The sequence below is a fragment of the Heterocephalus glaber genome, unplaced genomic scaffold (assembly GCF_053883595.1).
Source record: "Heterocephalus glaber isolate CG9 unplaced genomic scaffold, H.glaber_assembly_v1.0 deba00000937, whole genome shotgun sequence".
NCBI classification, from domain to species: Eukaryota; Metazoa; Chordata; class Mammalia; order Rodentia; family Bathyergidae; genus Heterocephalus; species Heterocephalus glaber.
Genome location: NW_028258173.1, coordinates 1,516,311 through 1,538,957, shown reverse-complemented (window position 1 = coordinate 1,538,957; position 22,647 = coordinate 1,516,311). Strand labels below are relative to the sequence as shown.

General features: G+C 52.8%; 1 protein-coding gene across 8 annotated transcripts in view; it reads right to left on the bottom strand.

The window, feature by feature from the left end:
- Slc38a10 (solute carrier family 38 member 10) overlaps window positions 1–10,362 on the bottom strand; it is a 41,894-nt gene extending 31,532 nt beyond the window's left edge. For 4 of the 8 annotated variants that reach the window (XM_013078172.3, XM_004860916.3, XM_021240989.2 and 1 more), the window contains exons 1-4: window positions 10,008–10,361; window positions 5,796–5,913; window positions 1,035–1,080; window positions 108–201 (exon numbers count right to left, since the gene is read on the bottom strand). In XM_013078172.3, the coding sequence (XP_012933626.2) occupies window positions 108–201; window positions 1,035–1,080; window positions 5,796–5,913; window positions 10,008–10,106 (357 nt within the window). In that variant the 5' untranslated portion in view covers window positions 10,107–10,361. Of the gene's footprint in view, window positions 1–107; window positions 202–1,034; window positions 1,081–5,795; window positions 5,914–7,977; window positions 8,312–10,007 lie in introns of those variants that run through there. The other 4 variants (XM_087208314.1, XM_013078173.3, XM_021240993.2 and 1 more) reach the window with 4 other exon arrangements.
- Between the last annotated feature and the right edge of the window lie 12,285 nt (window positions 10,363–22,647).

The window sequence follows — 22,647 nt, the reverse complement described above, 5'->3', positions numbered from 1 at the left end:
GGCCACAGAGAAGCTTCTCCCGTCAAGCGCACCAATCCCAACCAACCGATACGGGGCCGCCAGCTGCCATAGCACTCAGACCCAACCCCTCACAACGAAGTCCTCACCTGGAACCCAAAGAGCCGAGCAAAGAAGTTGGACCCCAGGTCACCAATCACAACATAGAAGGCAATGCAGGTTCCCAGCATCAGCCCAATCATGCTGTAAAGAAGGAGACCGTGAGTTTAAAATGACATTTTGGAGGAGTGTGCTGCCTTGTCATGATCAAAGCTGGGCCATGCACAGAATCAAGGCCCAGGCACCCACAGGCCAAGGACTCCGAGGGCCAGGCCCTGCCCCTGGACTGTGCATGGATGGACGCCACAGCCTGGCTGCTGAGAGCTGCAATTTCAAACATCCCTGGTCTCTGGACCCAGGCATGTTTTTTTAGTACACTCTTCCGGGCTTGGAGTGAATACTGAACCGCACTGAACTCTTTGCTGTGCGGTACTGTACTTTTCTCTCCACAGGAGGTTTTGAAAGTTCTTTCAGATGGAACAAAAATGCACCATGACATTATACAAAATCAACTGCTTCCAAAAAAGGTTTTCTTTTGAGTTTATAATTTGCTAATTTAGAAGCCTAAAAGTACAATTTCCCAGCAATTTTTCATTTCGTAAAATTTTACTCTAAAGGAAAAAAAATGTAGCATTTGCAGTTTAATGCCAATTTTATGTAGCAGTGTTGGGGTACAGTTTAAGGAAGAGCATTAAGAGATTAATTACAATGGAGGGAAAGCAATTTTACTATGTTCCCCAGGTTGTCCATTTTTAAGTACTTCTTGATAATATTTAAATAAAGCTTTCAACCTTGACAACAATTATTTTAAGGGTACAATAAACTGGACTTTCAACTATTTTGTAGATAACTCTTCAGAAACATATTAGAAGATATAAACCAACCCACAAGCAAAACTTGTCATTCATTCCTTAGCATGTCCCAACTGTTCCCTGTCTCTGCAGCCGCAGGGGACAAGGAACAGGTGGCCCCCTTACCTGGTCTCCACCAGCATCTTCCCGGCTTTTCCATAGGCGTGGAATGCTAGTGCGAAGGAAAGAGAACAGCCCCTCAGTCCGACAGCGTGAGAAGCACATCAGCAAAGGGTACTGAGTAAAGCTGTGAAGGGAAACCTGACACAAAGCCACAGGTCCGGAGCTCATGCGGCCTAGGGGGATACTTCTAAAATTCTGGTCCTCAGGCATTTTCAGGTTTACCATCCACAATCCAAACTACTTATGACAAGGACAAAACAAGGGAGACACAAGGCAGACTGTTCTTTTCACATGATATTTAAGGGAGGGGGCTGCAAAATGGTGGCTCCCCACATTTGGCGACTGCAATGAGACCTGCCCACTACAGTCCCAGGCAGCCAATCTGGCCCCATCCAGGGCCCTGGCAGTGTGTAGGTGGGGGTCCCCAGAGCTCAGAGGCACCCCACAGGTCCAATCTCACCCCAAACACCCAAGCCTGCACCACAGGGACACTACAGGGCTTTTGTTTCACCCTTTGGGTGTGATTTACAGAAGCATACAGAATCCTGGCAAGTGTGGCAGTTAGGGAGGGAGGGGACAAGAGTTCTGGGGCTCCCCAATGCCCAGGGAGGACATCCAGAGTCTTGCCGATGAGCAGTGTGTATTGCCAAGACACAGGGCATCCTGCCACAAAAGGAGCCTCTGTCTCCCCTTCCTGACCACAGAATTTTTTCCAGCAGATGAGAAATTAAATGCTGCCTTCCCAAAGTCCCTCCGAGGACCCTAACGCTGATCCGGTCACTCAGCATTTCCTCAGTCCAGTCTAATGAGGCCCACAGAAAGTTCTGGTCTCCAAGGAACGGCCCAAAAGGAATGCGAGTGACAGGATGGCTCCAGGGAACCCCAACTCCCTGCCCCTTGTTTCCTCCCTTTGCACAAGGCCAGAGGCCCTCCAAGGGGATGTGAAGGCCGGAAACACAGCCAGGTGGGTATGAACAATCTACACATGCTCCCTGTTATTTACAACTTACTTAGGTAGAGGCACAGAGTTGTCAAGGGCCCGAGGGCCTTGGAGCAGTGAAGGCTTCGGCCTCCAGGGGTCACTCTGCCTTTCGTGGACTTGGATCACTAGTAAAGGAGCCTAGCACCCTTCAAGGGCATCTAACAAAGCAGAAACCTAAGCCGGGTCCCTATACAAAATCCTGAGTGCAGATCAAGATCTAAACTAGAATTTCAAAAACTAAGAACTCCAGAGGCCCTAGCCAGAGAACGTGCTGTCACCAGAGGCCATTCAGACGTGGGCACCAGCACACCTAGCACAACACAGTATCCCGGCCCAACACAAGGAATCCTGAGTGCCTACCCTTTTCCATTCCTCCTTACTGTCCAAAAGGAAGTGACAGTCTACAGCATGCTCCAAAGCCTGCAGTGCCCTGCCTGAAAAGCCCAGGAAATGTCCGCAGCCCGGGCACAGGGAAGTGGACAGTGGTCAGAAGTCAGGACAAGTGGGAAGTGTTCTCTCTCCAGGCTCCCAGAACATCCCAGAACAGCTGCACGGAGACCAGGCCCTGTCACCGTGGCCTCCCCTCCCCTCTTCTCTTCCCCTGGGCTACCCAGGGGTGTCCTCACGTGGACACACGTGCCCTTTTCCACACTCCTTCTCTTTCTCCATCCAGGCCTGCCACACAGGAGGCCAGGTCACACCTGTGGCTCTGGCCTCACCAAGCCCCCAGGCTTTCACCTGCCCTGCCCTGCATTCCCTGAGCCTGAGAATTGGGCCAGCTTCTCCCCAGGGCCACATGCAGTGCTGACCCCTACTCCACCTGCTTGTGATGCCCCGCTGCAGCAAGAGAAGGGGAGGTGCTGTTCAGATGAGGGCACAGACAAGGCGAGAAGGGGTGCTGATCAAGATGGGGGACACCTAAGAGGCAGGGAGGGCCACCAGCACACAGCAGCTACATAACTAACAGCTGCCTGACAAAGCGGTAAGAAACCCAGTGTCTGTTCCCTAGTCTGTATGCTAAGTTATGTGCTGATGGCCCCTCACTGCCTCGGGATTTCGTACAGAGACCCGGCAAGAAGTTTGCAAGAACCACAGAACAACCAGAACGGCAAAAGCAAACTAAACAAACATGTGCACAAACCCAACAAAACCCCCACACGTGTGACTCTGCACACCAGCAAAGATCATCTCAGTAACTGGAGCAGTGGGCTGTCAGGGCAGAGAGACCACCGCCTCAGCCTGCCAAACTGCCAAACCCGCGTCAGGACACTATTCTTCATCCACACTGGAACACCACCAACTCTCCCAACAAGTATGCAAGGTGAACAGGCTATCTGGAGACACATCTGCAGTACCTGGGTTTCCTACACTTTCTTCTAGTCTCCAGGTCCAGATGAAGGCCATCTGCCCATCTCACCAGACAGCTGCCCAATGCCCTGACCTGCCCGACAAGGCGTTTGCTCCCTGCATCTACAGACACAAGCCGGGTGCAGCGAGGACATCTCTGTCCAGGCCCTGCAGTGGGGCTACATAGCGCAAGCCTGTGAGGTCCTCACCCGGGGGAGGACAGAGGAAAAGGCTCTCCCAGAAATGTCTGCATCAGGCCCCAGGAAAGGACCACATTGCCACAAGGGCCACCCCTCCACAGCAGCAGCACCAGGAGATCTTCCTCTGCACTGTCCAGCTGCTGTCCGGTGTGGCTCCCTCCCACACAGCGATCTATCCACCTCTGGGGACAGAGGAAGCTGGTGCTAAGCGGACAGATCAAATGCACAATCTGAGGCCACTGGTATTCAGCAATCTTTTCTTTCCAGCAGTCACCCCACTCAGTGAAAGTTGGAGCCCCCACAGCCAGTGCACAGGGATGCCCATCAGGCAACTTTCCTTCAGGCTTTCATGTCTAGCCAAACTGGTCTGACTTCTCAAGGACTTTCAAAGAATAATCAGGCAGCCTATAAGAATCAGAAACCACAGCCTCTCCAGCAGAGGGTCCCCAAGCTTCTTTCAGAATACAGCGCATACCTGAATTGTAGCCTCTGCTACAAAGCCTAGCCAGAGACCTCAGCAGGGAAGGAGCCAGCCTGGCCATGGCTCTGGAAAGCAGGAAAGGGGGTCACCCAAGAACCTCGCCCTGGGTTCCAGTAGGCACACTTCATCCCTAGTGGAATTAGATCACCTACCTCAGTGTAGGTCAAGTTAACTGATAAACCTCACTTCCTCAAGTGCCAACAGTAAGATTGACAACACCACTGCCCTCAACAGAAGAAAAGGAAGGCACTCCTTGGTTCTGAAGCCAGGAATAAATGCCAATGTCCTGGTCCCAGCACAAAGCAGACTAGCAGGAAACAAGAGGCTGAACTGCAGAAGCCCTCGTGTGCATCTCCAGAGATGTCTACTTTGGCTCCGGAACTCTGTGCCCCACTTCCTCTCACACCTGCTTCCTCCCTCCTCCATGAGAGGGCCAGGCCAGCCCTCTGCAGGGTGGCCCAGCACCCTGGCCACACACTGGCTAGAGAATCGGGAGCTTCACTGCAGGTCAGGAATGTTCACCAAACACCCTCAGGCTGAGCGCTGAGAAGAGGAAAGTGGCATTTCAACATCCACACCAAATGTTCCTGGTATGGACACTTGGAGCCTGGGCCGAGCCAGGAAGAGAAAATTAGGCTTCACACACCAGCCTGACAGGGGCAGACAGGAAAGTGCAGGACAGTGTCCTTGAGCCAAACTACCTAGAAAAGATTCCAAACTGCTATCACCAGCTCCTTCTGGACTAAAACAAACAGAGGGCTGGGGATTTAGCTCAGTGGTGCTGCCACCTGCCTCAAAAGTGCAAGGTCCCAAGTTCAATCCCCGGTACCAAAAAAAAAAAAAAAGAAACAGAACCACAACCCAACACCACCAGGAGGGAGACAAAGCCTTTGGGGAGATGAGTTACTTAATCCAGCATGAGCCTGACCAGAGTACATTTCCTCCTGGGAATTCCAGGTGGGGCATTTAGCAGGATTCCTCTCACCAACTCCAAGGAAGGCTCCTCACTACCTGGAGACTTACAGGGTCAACAAGCCACTAAGAGGCAGTGAGTGCCGCTGTCTGTGCTAGACCTGGAGGGGAAGACTATGTGTCCCTCTGCTCAAGAGTTGGGGGGAGGGCTGGGGATGTAGCTCAGTGGCACTGTGCCTGCCTGGCAAACATGAGGTCCTGAGTTCAATCCCCAGTACCGCAAAAAAAAAGAGTTGGGGGTATGTCTCATACCCTTCTGCATCACTTCAATTCTGAAGCAGTTTTTTTAAATGGCATTAAATTTTAAAATAAGAAAAGATGGGCCCGGGATTTAGCTCAGTGGTTCCGGTGCCTGCCTTGCAAGTGAAAGGTCCCGAGTTCGATCCCTGGTACCAAAAAACAAACAAAAAAACCCCAACAATAAAATAAGAAAAGACACTCCCTCCAAGAACCTCACCAAGAATAAAGTAGAAGAAAAATAACTAGACAAGAGGACATGGCTGGGGATTTAGCTCAGTGGTTCTGCCGCCTGCCTCGAAAACACAAGGACCTGAGTTCGATCCCCGGTACCAAAAGAAAAAAAAGGAATAGGTCCCCTGTCCCTGAGAACTAGCGCGCCCCTCTTCTTTTTTTCTTTTTCAGGTACCGGGTATAGAACTCAGGACCTTGCACTTGCCAGGCAGGCGAGGCACCTCTGAGCTACATCCCCAGCCCTCATCTCTCTTCTTGAGCAGGTATCTGATACAGGCCGGCACCCAACCACCGAGGGAGCCAGTTCTCACCCAGGCTGGCGTAGGTCCTCCGTTTGCTCAGGCTGGCAGACTTTACCAGGAACATGCACGACTGGTGCGTCATCCAGGAGCAGAAGACCAACAGCAGGGCCCCCAGGACAATGCCACACTGCAGGGAAGACAGGGAAAGCACTGTTCACAAAACTGGACACATCAACAGCACCGGGCTCACATGAGCCTCCTCCGTTCATGCCTGCATGCACTTGGGACCCCACTCCACTTCCCTCTCCTGTGGGCTTCCTTTGAGCACTGAGCAGCAATGCAGGAACCCTGAGTTTGGATCCCAAAGAGTACCAGGGACACCCCGCGCCCTTCCAAGTCTGGCTGGACAGCAGAGTGTTGCCAAAGCTAGTTCCCCGCGCTCTGCATACCCCACGTACACTGCCTTGTAGCCATCCCGGTCACCTGTATGTGGAAAACACTTTCCGGAAGGAAGAGATCAGCACTGACACGTGCACCCTTCTTATAAGTTAAACAGACGCTTACCATGTGACTGCAATTGCACTCCTAGGTATTTCCCCCAGAGAAATGAAACGTGGCCATGCACAAACCTGTACTTTACAGCATGTTTAACCCTAATCCAACAGCTGAAGAGCAACTGAATGGCTTTCTGTGGGCGCCTGGACACAGTGGGGTCCATCTGTGCAAAGGAGCATCACTCAGAGGTAGGCAGGGAACCACCCACTCCACGTGGACATGGGTGCTTCTCAGATCCACCATGCTGAGGGAAAGTAGCTAGACTCAGAGGCAACAGACTGTGAAGCCATTTACAGGGCATTCCAGAAAGGCAAACAATCAGGCTGGGAAGCAGGTCACAGGGTGGGAACGCAGTTGACAGCAGAGAGACAGAGGTAACTTTTTTTGACCATGGTAGCCACATGACTGTACACATATATCAAAATCCAGGGAACCGTACCCTAAAACCAGTGTACTTCACTGCATGTGAATTATTTCTCAATAACTCTGACCTTTAAAACTTCAGCACCACTATACTAGTGTAAAAATATTAACAAGGAGGCTGAAGGGACAGGGAGGAGGTCTACTGGAACTCCCTGTGCTTTCTACTCCATTGATCATAAATCTAAAACTGCTAAAAATAAACAAATTCTACCAATTTTAAAAAATACACACAAACAAGCCATGAGCAGTGGTACATATCTGTAATCCCAGATACTCCAGAGGCTGAGTCAAAAGAAGTGCAAGTTCAAGGCTGGCCTAGGCAACTTGGCAAGACGCTGTATCAAAATAAAATGTTAAAAGAGATGGGGATAAGGGCCAGGGATTTAGCTCAGTGGTTCCGCTGCCTGCCTCGCAAGCACAAGGTCCTGAGTTTGATACCCGGTACCAAAAAAAGGATAGAGCTCGGTGGTTGAGCACACAGGATTCGATCCCCAGTATCACACACACAAACACACCCATGAGTGCACATGCACACCATACCACCAAACTTGCATCACAACGGCTCCGCATTCTCTGCAGTATTTGATAACATATGGAAAATCTGGGCCTCAAGATACTCACTGGCAGGAGCACACACTGGTACATCTGCCTGGAAACTCTGGGCAGCATATACTAAAGCTGAACACACGTATACCCCACGACTCTGCCATTCTACCCAGCAGACACACGGTCACATTCACCTATATTCACAATAGTCCTCTGTACATCATAAGAGCTCCAAATAGGAAACACCAGGTGCCTCACAAAGGTATAAAAAACTCTGGTAGATCCATTCAATGGGATACTGGCCACTCAAGTACACACACATTACAATTCTACCTCAATTTAAAAACAGGCCAGTGGTGCCGCTGCCTGCCTCAAAAGCACAAGGTCCTGAGTTCAATCCCTGAGACCAAAAAAAACAAAACAGGGGACATTAGCTGGGCATGGTGGCACACACCTGTAATCCCAGCATTTGGGAGGCTGAGGCAACAGGATCGCCATGAGTTTGATACCAGCCTGGGCTACGTAGTGAGTTCAAGGGCAACCTGAACTACATAGTGAGACCCTGTCTCAAACAAAACAAAGGCAGTCGGGTATGGTGCCACATGCCTGTAAACCTAGCACCTGGGAAGGTGAGGCAGGAGGATTGCCCAGAATTCCAGACTAGCCTGAATTACCAAGGGAGACCCTGTCTCAAAAAAGATAAAGAAAAAACACAGCCAATACTAACCTCTAGCACCAAAGGTAGTTGGTGGGCACGAGTGATTGGCAGGGGGCTGGAAATGTGGTGTTCTTCAATGTGGAGTGAGTCACATGTGCTTGTTCACTGTATGAAAATTCATCAAGAATTGGACTGGGGATTTAGCTCAGTGGTTCCAGCACCTGCCTTGAAAGCGCAAGGTCCTGAGTTCGATCCCCGGTTCCAAAAAACCCTCTGCTGGGCGTGTGATGCACAACTGTAATCCCAGCACTCAGGAGGCTGAAGCAGGAGGATATCTGCAGGTTCAAAGCCAGCCTGGGCTCAATAGTTAGTTTACGACCAGTCTGGGGTGCATAGCGAGATCCTGTCTCAAGAAACAAAAACAAAAACAAAAAAAGAAAAAAATGAAAAGAAAGGAGCACACCTAAAGTGTGTACAGTTTTCTATACATTAAACTACGATGTTCTAATATTTTCAATAGTGCCAGAATTATTGAAACAAACAACAATTTTAGAACCCAACACTAAACCAAAAAAAAATTTCAATGACATGACTGCCAAACACTATACACACATCCCCAAATAGCCTGCTGGCCTCAGGCTGTGCTCTGGTCTGAGAGGCCTCCCCTAGAGGAGATGCTGAGTCCAGAGACAGCAGCAGCTGGCAGGCCCTCAGGACAGTGACTGTTTCTGCACATGGGCTGCCCGCTGAGCCTCAAGCTCCTCCCAGGCAAGTCTCTGCCTGCCTCACCCTCACATGCTCTGGCGGGACACCAGGTGTTCCCAATATGGAGACAGCTGAACCACCTGGACCCTACACAGGGGTCAAAACCAGAGCTCAAACCACTTTGAAGACTGGCATCAAGGATGACAGCATCAGACTGCAGATGAGGAACCAGCCACCATTCCACACCCCAGGATGCAATTCTGCTACCAGGCAGGCTGCTGTGACACCAGAACACACAGGTGCTCCAGACACACCCAGGAGTGGCTGGCACAGCACACGATTCAGAAACAGATGTTATCCCGGAGGCTGCAGCGACCTGTAACTCTGTCCTCCTACCTACACTGTAACCATGTCAGACAGAACCCACACCATCAACCCTCCGTGCATTTTCACCCAGGCCAGGATGCGGGGCCCTGTGGGGATGGAAAATTCTAAGATCAAAAATAATCTTTTATATTTTTATCCAAAAGATGCAAAATATGAAAAACACAAAATGTTAACTTAAAGTTAAACTACCAATAATACCATTTTCAGTTCCAAAATGTCCATCTAGCTGGGCATGGTGATGCATGCCTGTAATCCCAGCACTTTGGGAGCCTAAGGTGGGAAAATCGAAAGTTTGAGTCCAGCCTGGGAAATTTAACAAGACTATCTTAAAATGGGGCAGGGGACAGGACAAAAGCCCTGGGTTCAATCCTCAGTACTGCAAAAAAAAAAAATTTAATTCCATCTTATTTCATTTTCTAACTCTAGCATCAACAGATACAACTGCCAGGACCTCTCCAGAGCCAGCTCCTCCCTGCCACGAAGCAGGGGACAGCAGCACACGTGGCAAACATGATTCCCCTCAGGGGGGAGCCCCACGTTCATCTGTTAAAACAGTCTTAAGGCAAGAAGTTACCCAATTTGATGTTTCCATCAGCCTCCGAATGCCTGCTCATTTGTGGATTATTTAAATATAAGCTGTACAGAAACCACCGTTTGCTTTCACGTGGCATTCAATGGTGAGATGAAACCAAACGTTTTTACATAGTAAGATCGTTCCAGTGGCGGTGAAATTTGCACAAAACAGACCAAATACGTACAATATGTTTGTGGAATACAGCTCTCAAGTCACGGAGCTGGTGATTTTTTAAATTACCTTGTAACCAACTGCTTTCATGCAGTTGGGCAGAGTTTTAAAATAACAGAATGGAACTCTACTGAATCCTCTCGATTCTCCCTTGTGCTCACACAGCCCTCCGGCACGGTTTTGCGAGCGGGACTCGCCGGCACCGAGTCCCCGCGGCCCCGCCTCCCGACCCCAGGGCCCCGGCGAGGCGGCCCGGACGCACCTGTTTGAAGCAGAAGGGCATGGTGAGCACGCTGACCCCCACTATGCTGTTCACTACGTTCGTGACCAGCCCCCAGTTGGAGGCGGCGGGCGCAGTCATCCTGAGGGCCGGCGCCGGCGGCTGCCAGCAGGAGACCCGGGAGCAGGCGGCGGGACAGTTCAGCCTCCAGACCCCGCCAGGCCAGGCAACCGCCTCATGACCATCGTCCCTCTCTTGTTCTGGTATCCGCCTCCGAGCTTCCGAGCCCAGACCACGGGCGGGAAGCGACGCTAGTGACACCTCAGCGGCGTTTCTCCACTGCCGACTCACATACTTCCGCCTTCCGCGGGCTCCCCAGCCGGAAGTGACGGCATCGAGGGCGGGGCGAGGCGGGACAGGAACCTAGGAAAAGCTTCCCCAAACGCTATCAGGGCGGGGCCTGCCATGCTGGGGCGAGACTCGGAGGGAAGCGAGCCAATGAGATGCAAGAATGTAAGGCCCTGGTTGGGCGGGGCCAGGACGGAACTGACTGGGTGGGATCAGGGCTGGGCTCGTTGCGATGTGAGCCAATGACAGGTAGGCCTGCGAGGGCCTGGCAGGGGCGCGGTCGGACTCTGGGCGGAGCCTGGGGGCAGGGAGGGGCGGGGCTAAACCCCACCCCCACCCCACCCCACCCCCGGCTTCTTTGGTCGCGCACCTGCCGGAAGGCGGAGCCGGGCTTCCGCGCTGGAGAAGCAGGGTGTTCACCCGTGGGGCCTCAGTCCGGAAGGGCGGAGGAGAAAGGAGGGCGCTGCGCCTTCCGGAGAGGAGAGGGGTTGGAGAGCTCTGGGTCGGCATTTAGCTGCTGGAACGGTTTCCAGACAGGTTCCTGGTGCCCGGGGCGCAGGAGGCGGTGTGCTTTTCCTGGGCTGAAAACAATCTGCGCAGAGAAATTAGCACCTCCGCTTTACAAAGGAGACTCGAGGCACCGAAGGCTTCAGCGACTCAGCTAAGGTCACACAGATCGTAAGAGAGGGCGTGGGGCTCGGCCACACAGCCGGTGCTCGGCCAGACGCCGCCCCCAGAGCGGGGGAGAGGAGAGGTAACGCCCTGGAATGCAGGAGCAAAGGAAATGTGAGAAGGCGAGAGGGAGAGACTGATGTGGCCGGAGAAATCTGCGAAGGCGTCAAGAAGGGGTGGCTTGGGCCGGGGATGTAGCTCAGTGGCGCCGCGCCTGCCTCGCAAGCGCAAGTTCCTGAGTTCGATCCCCAGTACAAAAAAAAAGGCGGGGTGACGGGGTGGCTTCTAGGGTAAGGCTTGAAGGACAAATGAATGCAAAGAAACGGGAGTGGGGTTGGAGGGTGGCAGAGAAACTCCTCCGGAGGAAGCAAGTAATTCCAAGTGGGCTGGAATTGTGCATAGGAAGAATTACAAGCGCCTGGGAGAGGCCGCCAGGGAAACAAGGCCACGTCTGCAAGCAGAGCAGCGGCTCAGGTCTTAGGAGGCGGGTTCTTCAGGCACCAGGCAGTCTCTGTCCTGCTCTCAGACAGGAGAGGAAGAAGAAGAAATGCCAGGGTGAAGAGTGATTTAAGGGCGGAGTGTGATGGCCCGTGCCTGTAATCACAGCTACTCCGGAGGCTGAGGCAGGAGGATCGCAAGTTCAAAGCCAGCCTGGACAATTTAGGGAGACCTTGTCTCAAAATAAGTGGGACTGGAGATGTAGCTCAGTGGCAGTGCACCCCCTGGGTTCAATCCCCAGTATTGGGGGGAAAATAATAATTGAATACAAAGCGAAAATAATAAATGCCTGATTTGTGTTCTTTTTTTTTTTTCTCTTTTGGAACCGGGGATCGAACTCTGGACCTTGAGCTTTCAAGGCATTCTTTTTTTTTTTTTTTTGGTACTGGGGATCGAATTCGGGTCCTTGCGCTTGCGCAGCAGGCGGTAAAACCACTGAGCTAGGCCGGGGATTTAGCTCGGTTCTGGCGTCTGCCTCGTAAGCAGAAGGACCGGAGTTCGATCCCCAGTACCAAAAGAAAACAAAACAAAAAAAAGAGTTCTGAAGGGTTGAAGGGAGGGCAGGGGAAGGGGGAAAAAATAAGAAGCAAGAGGGTATGTAAAGGTGCATATCTCCAATGATGCATGTCATTATATTGTACACCTAAAATGTACCAATAAAAGGATATACAAAAAAAAAAAAAAAGCACTGAGCTAAATCCCCAGCCCAGCATTCATTTATTTTTAATGTGAATGGAATCATATATATAGTCTATAACCTGCTCTTGATTAATTGTGTAAGTTTTAATGAAATACATGCAAGATAGGATGTGAAATTTAAATGTATATTTTAATGAATAGCAATAAATACCCATGGGACCAACATCAGCTTTAAAAACAGGATGTTAGGGCCAGGGACTTGGCTCAGCGGCACCGTGCCTGCCTCTCAAGTGCAAGTTCAATCCCTGGTACCAAAAAAAAAAAATGTTTTTTAAAGCAGGATGTTAGCAGAAGCTGGGGTTCTCCCTTTCTGTTCCCTCCCAGTTTCATCTTCCTCCCCTCTTCCCTGCCATCCTCAAATGGTCTCTGTCCAGACTTTGTCATTACTTTTCTGTAGCAGTTTACTGCATCAGATATAGCTCTAAACAATTACAGAAAGATTACTATTTGTCTCTTATTATTCATGTAGTCCATCTTCTAATTTAATAGGCATGCACATGTGGGTGCCTAGAATAAAGAACACAATCCAGGCCCAGGGATTTAGCTCCGTGGTTCTGCTGCCTGCCTCAAAAGCGCAAGGTCCCAAGTTTGATCCCCAGTACCAAAAAAAGAACACAATTGTTAGAAGGCAGGATCTGTCCTTTCCTTCCTCATGGAGTCTGGAACACAGACGTGGTGGTATGGAGCCATCTTGTCATGAGGCCAAAGGCAGGGGTGGAGCAACAAGCTAGACAGAGCCCAGATCCCTGGGCAACATCACAGAGTGGAGCCACCCCGCTGATCCCTGACTACCTTCTCCCAACTGCTCCGTGACATAGAGACAGAATGTCTGGTTTGGGCTGCTGTTGTTTTGGATTCTGTACCATGAAGTAGCTATGGTCTAATTCAGTAGCGTATTGGGATAGAGCATTTCTGCACTTTTTACTTTTATAATAAAGGAATTATATTTCAGATATTCTTCTGCAACTCTCTCATTCAACATCATTTACAAGATTCACCATTACTTGTATATCGCATGTGTGTGCTGTGAGTCATTCCTTCTCACTGCTCTATGGAATCCCATTGTTAAAGTAGCCCAGAATCCATCTCCATTCTCCTACAAAGGGCACCTGAGTTGTTTCCAATTATCTGACATTTTAAACAGCAGCACGGTGAGCATTACTGGACTTGTCTCCTTGATGTCTGTATGTTAGAATTTCTCTAGCACGAATAACTAGACGTGGAATTGTAGATCCAAGAGCATCCATACCTATGACTGTAGTCAAAGTGTTCTTCAAAGTGGCTATAAACGTTCTGGTTTACATCACAGGTTGGCAAGCTTTTTCTAAGGGTCAGATGGTACATATTTTCAGCTTGTCAGGCCATGCAGTCTGTGTCACAACTACTCAGTTCTGCCATTGTAGAAGCGGCCTTGGATAAGTGGGCCTGCCTGCGATCAAGAAAACTTTTATTTACAAAACAGGAGCTGTCCCAGTTTGGCCTGAAGTCCTGTGTGTCTGTGTCGTCTCCTCTCATCCCCAACAGTTTGATAGCATCAGTTTGGCCAGTGTAGTGAACAGAATGGAGTCCCCAGGACAGCTTTCATTTCTTTTCCCTTAGTTAGTCTTTTGTTTTGCTTTGTTTTTTGGGTTTTGGGGGGAGGTTTTTTGAGATAGGGTCTCACCTTGTAGCTTAGGCTGGCCTTGAATTCACTGTGTACCCCAGGCAGGTGTTTAACTCATGGTGATCCTCCTCCCTCAGCTTCCCAAGTGCTGGGATTACATACATGCGCCACTGCACTTGGCTTATTCGTATTTTTATTGTTCATGTCTCTTCTGTGAAATGTGTGTTTCTTTTTTGCCCATCTTTCTGTTTAGCTGTTTGTTCTTAGGACTTTTGAGGAGTCTGGGTTTTGGAAGGAGAATGGGGTACTAGGGATTAGAACCCAGAGCCCCGTCCATGCTAGGCAAGCCCTCTACCAGTGATACACATCCTCACACTTCCTTTTGAGACAAGTTCTCTCTAAAGTTGCCCAGGATGGCTTTAAACTTCCAAACGTCCTGCCTCCGCCTCCTGAGTAGCTGGAATCACAGGTATTCACCACCCAGTGCGCCTGGCTTCTTGAGTTCTTTCTTTCTATGTGCTTTTTCTGTGGGATTGACAACTAACCCTGTGACCTTCAATTTATGTCTATGTCAGATGTCTTCCTGTTGCATTTGTAGTTCATCACTGTTGTAACAAAATTACCACAAATTTGGCAGTTAACACAAATTATTATCTCTCAGTTTTCGAGGCTCGAAGTCCCCTTTAGATCCCACTGGGCTGAAATCTCCCTCCTGGAAGCTCCAGGGAAATTGGTTTCCTGCTCAGCTGGTTGTTGGCAGAATTCTGCGCCCTAGAGTTGCAGGACCAAGGTCCTCTTTTCTTGCTGATTGTAAACTGAAGGCCATTTCCAGGCTGGCTGCCCCTTCCTCTATCTCTCAATCCAACGAAGTTCTTCCAGGTCACATCTCTGAGCCAGCTGGGGAAAGTTTCCCCATTTTAAAGATTCCTGCAATTAGCCTGGCCCATCTGGATGATCCGGGATAATCTCCACATCTCAAGGTCTGTTCCCTTGTCAAGTAATTTTTTTTTTTTTTTTTTTTGGTACCAGGGATTGAACTCGGGACCTTGCGCTTGCAAGGCAGGCAGCAGAACCACTGAGCTAAGTCCCTGGCCCCCTCAAGGTCTGTTACCTTAATCACGGGCACAGTCCTGCCGCGTGAGGTCTGGGGCCAGGGCTCCAATGACCCCCTCCCGATAAGATGCCATTGTGTGTCCTTGTCGCAGTGGTGGCAGTGAGTCTCTCTGAATCCCATCAGGTGTGGCATCACCGTGGTTGTCGCTGATGAGGTTTGCTCTGATCACTTGAGCTGTCTGCCAAAAAGGCCTCCCTTTGTCCTGGGGAGTTCGTGAGCGGTTTGTGGAGAGATACTTTGAAACTAAATATCTGGTCCTTGTCAAACTTTCCATTTTTTAATTTACATTAGGAGGGACTCCTGGCTCCTATTTTATGCAGTGAGTTACAATCCATTGCGGACACTTTTTTTTTTTTTTTTTTTTGCAGTGCTGGGGATCAAATCCAGGGCCTCACACAGCTAACACTATCTTGATTCTCGAGTTACCCCAGATTTGGACCTTGGAGCCCCTTCCACCAGCTCCTGTGTCCCTCAGCATGTCCCTCTCATTCTCTGAGCTCGGCCTAGCCTTCTGGCTCAATAGGGTGCCCCTAGCTATCTTGCAAGGACCCCGTTCCTTTCCATGGAGACCTCCATTAGAAGCCCTGGTGGAGGGGCCAGGGATTTAGCTCAGTGGTACTGCTGCCTGCCTCACAAGCTCAAAGTTCTGAGTTCGATCCCCAGTACCAAAAAAAAAAGGAAGCCCTGGTGGAGTCTTGAGTGCTCATAGCCTCTGGGGCCCCACTGCACGCCACATGTTCACATCTAGATTTCTTCCCATGCCTCGATGCCTGTCCTGGAAGATGAGTCCTCACCAGCACCTCCACCACTGCTGGTGGGCCTGGCCGCAGGCTCACCCTGTTGTCCAGTCCTCCCGAGTTTGTGCCTCCAACACTAATATCTCCACCTCCTCCCTCGGCTCCTGTTCCCACTCAGGGAGGCCCCAAGCACCCTGGATCCCACCCCTCACTCACACTGCCCAGCCCTGGCCTGCCTGAATGCTTTAGGCTGAGTGTAAGGAAGGGCAGGAAAAGGAAGCGCTGGGGCCCATCCCTGCGCCCTTGATCCCCTCATTCCAGTGCAACCCCCAGCTCGCAGGGCTGTGTGAGCCCAGGTACATGATGTGCCTCTCGGAGTCCACAGGCAGCACCCACCACTGAAAGGCTTCTAAGAGCAGCAGCTTTCCAGCAGGTCAGTGGGCACAACAGCTGTGGGAAGGACAGTGCAGAGAGCCATGGCTCTGGGTGCTGCTCTTTGGGGTTCCCTCTGGGAACCTTGATCTACGTCCACATCTGTGGTGAGGATCTTGCTTCTCCCACACTGCGCAGAGGCCGAACCCACTTCTCCTAAGGCTCTGCCAGGTCCCTCCTGACTCAGGCAGGGTGGATTTCCCCACCTCCCCTTCCCTTCCTCTACTCTCCAGCTCAGCCCATTGCCATGCACAGGACCTGGCCCGGGCCACGTCACCTGGAGAGCCTGAGCCTGCTCCAGCCCCCCACATCACTGTGAGGTCAGTGCAGGTGCCGCCTGCCCCAGCTCCTCTGTTAGGCAGTCCTCTGCTCTGCCATCCGTCTCAGGCTTCCAATCTGGAGGCACAGGGTGGCAGAGAACCTGGGGGCTGAGCCATGTGGACTCAGGGAGCCTCATGTGGGACTGGGTTTCTGTCCCCAGCAGGCAGAGGTTAAGAGTTCACTCAGCTAGGTCCTGGGGATTTAGCTCAGTGGTTTCACCGCCTGCTGCACAAGCACAAGAACCTGAGTTCGATCCCTGGTACCAAAAAAAAAAAAAGTTCACTCAGCTCAAATGCTGCATTGTGAAGAAACTGAGTCCCCACTTCTTCTCTGGGGCTTCTCCCCCTGTGAACCCTCTGTCCCCGCAGAGTCCTGAAGCCCCTCAACCTGGGGTGGCATCAAGGAGAGGGGGAACCCAGGCCTGGGGGTCTCCATCTCTACCCACCCTGTCTCCCCGTTTCTACAAATCCAGAGCCACAAAGCTGAGCACAACTCTGGCAGGCAGGAGTGGATCTAATTTAGCATCCACAGCCCATTTTAAAGCCACAGCTGGGAGGGGAGCCCAGCGGCAGCCACGTATTACATACCATGGTGGAATCTACCCAGGCCTCCCACACGGAGAGTTTGGGAACCACCCAGGCCCATGGCCAAGGACCACATCCGAGGGCAGCTAGGGAACCAAGAAGGACAGACTTCTCTAGGAGCCTGGGGCAGGGTGTGAGAAGTGAGGTCCAGTCCCTGGGTGTTTCTCCAAGTAGCTTGGATCTGCTCATTTGATCCGCCCTTTTGCCAAGGGGGAGAGGCCCAGGCTGGCCCCCTGCTCCTCTGTGGGAGCTTCCCTCAAGCTAACAAGGAGGCACCCAGGGAACTCCCTGGTCTAGGGGGCAGAGCTGGAGCTGGAGGGGAGGGGACCCGGGGCCCAGCCAGGGTTTGACTCAGCACGCAGGCCTGTTTGCATCCCCTGGTGGCTGGAGGACTGTGGGGAGGGCTGCCTCCTACCCACCAGGGTGTCCGAACAGGCCATGGTGAGGAGAGAGGGCACAAGTGCTACTCTGAGGGGGTCTGAAGGAACCACAAGGGCCCAGCGGGCCCTGGGGTGGAGAGCAGTTGATGCCCTAAAGCCGAGCAGCCGTGAGACCCTCAGGTGGAAAACCACTGGCTGTGGCCCTACCTGCCCACAGGCCACTGTCCATTCCTCCAGCACCCCCACCGGGGCTCGGCAGAGGAGGCCAGAACCTGGGAGCCAGCCTTTCTCGGCCCACCCCACTCAGCTCAAGACAGTGCCACCCAGGGCTGGGTCCAGTGGGCAGGAGGACACCAGGCAAACCCAGACCCGTGGGAGACCAGCTGAGCCGAGGGAGGAGTCGGGGCTCCCTCTCTCTCCTCTTGGTGGCTCTGGGACTGAAGGAGGGAGCCCAGGAGGCCCTGCCCAGCCCCAGCCCACCCTCTCCCTCTCCTGGAAAACAGGAAGCTAGAAGGAGGTGCCAGAGAGGGACACCTACACCTCCTCCCACCATGAGCCTGGCCCACCCCCTCGCCCCAGCCTCACCATCCCCAGGAATCTTACTGGGGAGACACTGGACATCTGGTGGTGTGTGGGGAAGGTCCAAAATGTATTTATTCTCCTTTGGGAATCCTGTGGCTATTAGCAGAGGCCCCGTCCTCACAGGCCTGCTGTCCCTGGGGACAGGGACCCCCTGTACCTCCCAGCTCCTCAGCCAAGGAGGGGGCTGTGTGAAGAGCCTCCAAGTTCTCCTCTCTCCCTGCATGCAGCGGTTGAGTAGTATCCCCAATTTTGTGCTAGCCCTCAGTACCTCAGCATATGACCTTCTCTGGAAATAGGGTCTTCACAGATACAATCAGTTAGGATGAGGTCTTTCTGGAAGAGTGGGCCCTACAACCAGTGGGACTGGTGTCTGTCCCTATGAAAACAGGAGGCCTGATGCAGATGCACAAGTGGGTGAAGTCATTTGAAGAGTGAAGGAGCCAGAGAACAGGTGAGTCTTCCATATGTCGCTGAAGGCCAACAATCGAGCACCCCCCCGGAGCCCCTGGGGCAGTCTCCCCACTGCCTGGAGGAGTGGGTGGCATGTGAGGGCCCTGTCTGTGGAACTCTGCTCTGTGCCCCAGGACCCCAGGACCCCAGGACACACCTCGCTCAGCCTCTAGGCCACACTTACTCCTGCATCCTGCAGACCGGGAAGCGGCTACCACCCCTGCTCCAGAGACAGCCTGCCCTGCCCGATGTCCTCCACTCCTGCAGCAGGTCCCTGTGCACTTCACTGGCCTTCCCCCCTCCCTTGGCTCTGCACTCCCCACCCCCCAGCCACCCCTCCAACCCAAGCTGGCACACCCAGTTCCTAGCACCCACAGAATTTTGCCACCCTCACCTGGAGAGTCAAAGAAATGGCATCTGTGCTTGTGTGTGCAGAGAAAAACAGCCTAATTCCTACAGGCGCTCCCACAGATGGAGGAGGAGAGAAAGCAGCCAGGTCCTCACTTGTACCCATCAGCTTCGGCTTTGTTCTCTTTCTGCCTGCCCAACTGGCTGCCATTCTGGTTCAGGAGCCAGAGAGAAAGAGCAAGCAAACCCAAATCTGCCAGGGAGATGGCAGCCAGACAGAGGGACAAGCTTTGTCATGTGACTAAGTCCTGACCAGGTAAGCAGAAAGATTGGGTGGACTGCAGGAAAGGCTTTCTAGGGGTCGGGGATTTAGCTCAGTGGTTTTGCTGCCTGCTGTGCAAGCGCAAGGACCTGAGTTCGATCCCTGGTACCAAAAAGTAAAAATAATAATTAAAAAAAGGCTTTCTAATAGTGCTTCTCTCTTCTCCACTCTCTCCTTTCCCCTGCCAGATGCAACGGCTGGAGCTCCTGCAGCCTCTGTGGAACCATCCTCGACATCTCCATTTCAGTCCTACCTTTCACCCAATCTGTCAGGAAATCCTGGTGAGTCCACATTCAGCCATCCAAGTTTCTGACCATCTCTCACCATGTCCTGTGTGTACATCTCAATCTGGGGTATATTCGGCAAGCTCTTGGTCACCAACATCTTGGCTACTGAGACCTTTAGGAGGCAGGGCCTAGTGGGAGGAAGCTAGGCTCGGTCATTGAGGATGAGCCCTCAAAGGGGATACTGGGGCCCTGGCATCTCCTCTTCCTCTCCTTCTTCTCTGTACTTCCCAGCTGACCCGAGGTAACCGAGACTCCTCTGTCACCTGCTCCTTGCCATGATGCATTGTGCCACCACAGGCCAAAGTAACAGGGTCAAGTGACCACAGACTGAAATCCCCAAATTATGAGCCACTATAAACCTTTCCTGCATTTAAGTGGTCTCATTTAGCTGAGTGTGGTGTTGCACACCTGTAACCCCATACTTGGGAGGCTGAGGCAGAAGATCACAAATTCAAGTCCACCTGGGCATTTTAGCAACTTAGTGAGACCCTTTCTCAAAAAATAAAAAGGGGAGGGCCAAGGATTGAGCTCAGTGGTTTCTCTGCCTGCTGTGCAAGTGCAAGGACCCAAGTTCAATCCCCGGTACCAAAAAATAAAATAAAATGGGCTGGGGATACAGCTCAGTGTGAAGGCCCTGGGTTCAATCCCCAGGACCGCTAAATAAATAAAGAGTCTCCGTTCAATTTACATTGTCATCCATTTAAATTTGCACAGTCAGAAAACTGAGTAGCAGCATCTCTCCCACCCTCCTGGATGGGACTCTGTGGCACTGTTGCTTTGGTTCCTGGTAGAGGCAGCTCTGGCAGTCTGTAACCATGACCCTCTCCATTCTACAGATGGGGAAACTGAGGCTTGGAGAGGTGCAACTATGTGCTCAAGGCCACAGGACTCCTAAGTGTGGGTTGGGGAGGGACAGAGGTCATAGGTCATTATATACCACCGGGCCACTTGCATCTAATCACTGCTCAGAGTTGAGGAGAGACCATCCCGCAGGCACTTTAGGGACATGCTGGACATGCTACTTAGCTACGCCTGACTCTCCTCCAGGCTGGCCTGGGTGCAAGCATGGAGTGGACCTCCAAGAGAGGGGGCAGCTAGGACCTGCTCTGCCCTGGTCTCAGGGTGTGAGTCCTCGCCAGGTCCTAGCGAGGGATGGCTACAGAGTGCCATGTCCCCCACCTTCCTGAGGTGGGGCCTGAGAGGCAACCCCCTCCCCCCACAGCTGATCTGCAGAGCTGGATGGACAGCGTGACCTTTGCAGTCATCCTCAGCCCAGACAAAAGCTGCAGATTGAAATCTTGGCCACCAGGAGGAAATGTCCCCCACACCTTCACTGTCCTGTTGTAATTGGTGAGGACAGTGAAGAATCTGACATGATGGAGAACCTGCTTTCATTGACCTTTTTTTTTTTTTTTGGCCTTTTCTCAAAATTCCAGATGGAGGTGCTGGACACACAACTGCAGTGTGGCCCCTTTACAGGCTGGGAGAGGCACGCACAGTACTGGGCAAGCTCCTGCAGACAGGGTCTGGCAGGCCCCCAGGGTGGGCCCCCAGGACATTCACACAGGTCACCCTTCCTGTTTGGGCAGGAGGCAGGTCCACTGGGGCACAAGAATAGTAGCAACCACTTCTGAGCTCACCCTCTGTCTCATGCCCTTCTCTTGACCCCCTCAGCAGGTTCTGAGTGGGCACAGGAGCCTCTGACTCGGCCCTGACCACGAGGCTGCTCGTAGTCTCCCGCAGTATGGCCTCTGTCCTCCCTAGGCCAGGGCACCAAGACCAGGCAGCCTGGGGCGTCCTCTGCCCTGAGAAGTGTGGGTACATGGCCCACATCTCCCCAGGGCCTGGAGCTGAGGCCTCCTGCTCCTCAGGCTGCTGCATGGGTCAGGGCAGAGGGTGAGTGTCCTGGGGCAGGTGTGCGCTCCACACAACTGGCCAGTCCCAGACACTCACGGGTGTCGGCCCCAGGGAATGCAGTTCACGCTCCAGAAGGGAGAGGGCAGCAATCCTCCGCACCCCCACCTTTGGAGTGGGAGCAGACCGGACTGGAGCTGGCTCTCTGAGGCCCACCACTGCCAGCAGAAGCCCAAGGAGCAGAGGTGTCACCTGTCTCTCCCAAAAGGAGCACCCCAGATGGGACTCATCTAGAGACCCCAAGGGCCATGGCTCCAGGAAAGGACTCACCTTGTGTGGGGAAGCCTAGGTCCCTTTGCTGGCTGCCCACATGGAAGCCTGTGGCTGTCAGAACCCTCGGAACTCCCCAGGGGCAGCAGGCCCCTCTGTTAGGCTGGGGCACAGGGCTATACAGGAGGGGGTGTGAGAATCAGCGAGGCACAGCTCGGAGTCCTGGGGCACAGTTGGGCTGCTTCCGGACCCCATCCGGCAGCTGCATCCCCCTGGGCTTCCTGCACTCTACCACCCGCAGCTGGCAGGACAGTGGCCCTGGGGAGATACGCAGGAATGCAGTGTGCCTGGGCGCAGGGCTGGAGCGCCTCCCCAGCTGTGCAGAGGCCTAGGCAGATGGAGCCTGGTAATTAGAGCCCCTGACAGCTGAGAAGTGATGGAGGCAGGAGCACAGGGAGGCTCCAGGACACGGTCTGCCTGAGGACAGGGCTGAGGGGCCCCCAAGAGAGGTGGCCTTATTGGAGGCAGGGCCTGGGCAGGGAGAGAAGCAGAGGCCAAGTCTAGGGGCCACCCTGGGCCAGGCTCTGTGTCACACCCAGACTCCTATGTGATCTTCACACCTTGACACATGGTTAAGACACCCAAGTCCTTCAGAATCTGCCACACCAAAAAAGCAGAGGGGCCTGGGGACAGCTAAGGCCTTGGAGACCAGAGAGGCCGCAGCAAAAGACTGCCTGGTGTGGACAGCCTCTGTTTCCATCCTTGAGGCTGGCCTGGGACAGCCTAGGCCAAGCTCTAGCCTGCTCTCCACTCAGAGCCACTAGGCCAGCCCAGCCTGGATGCTGCCAGCTGGGGTGAGGGGTACGGCCAGGAGGAAGAGGGCTACTTTCTGTATTCGGGGCAGGTGGAGGCTTCAAAAGTGCACAAGGCCAGCCCCACCCTGTGTCATGGCCCTGAGCCCAGCTCCAGCACTGGGCGGTTTCCTTCCTCTCCTGAGCCCCACATAGACAAGGTCCTGTGCTCATCAGCAGAGCCCTGCAGAGCCAAGACACCCCCATTCCCACCCATTTTTCCAGTTCCCAGAAAATGGCAAAGCTTTGGGAAGATGTCCCCAACCCTGCCTGGTCCCCAGCCCCAATACAGGTCTTGAAATGTCCCCTTGCCAACCCACAGGTCACCTG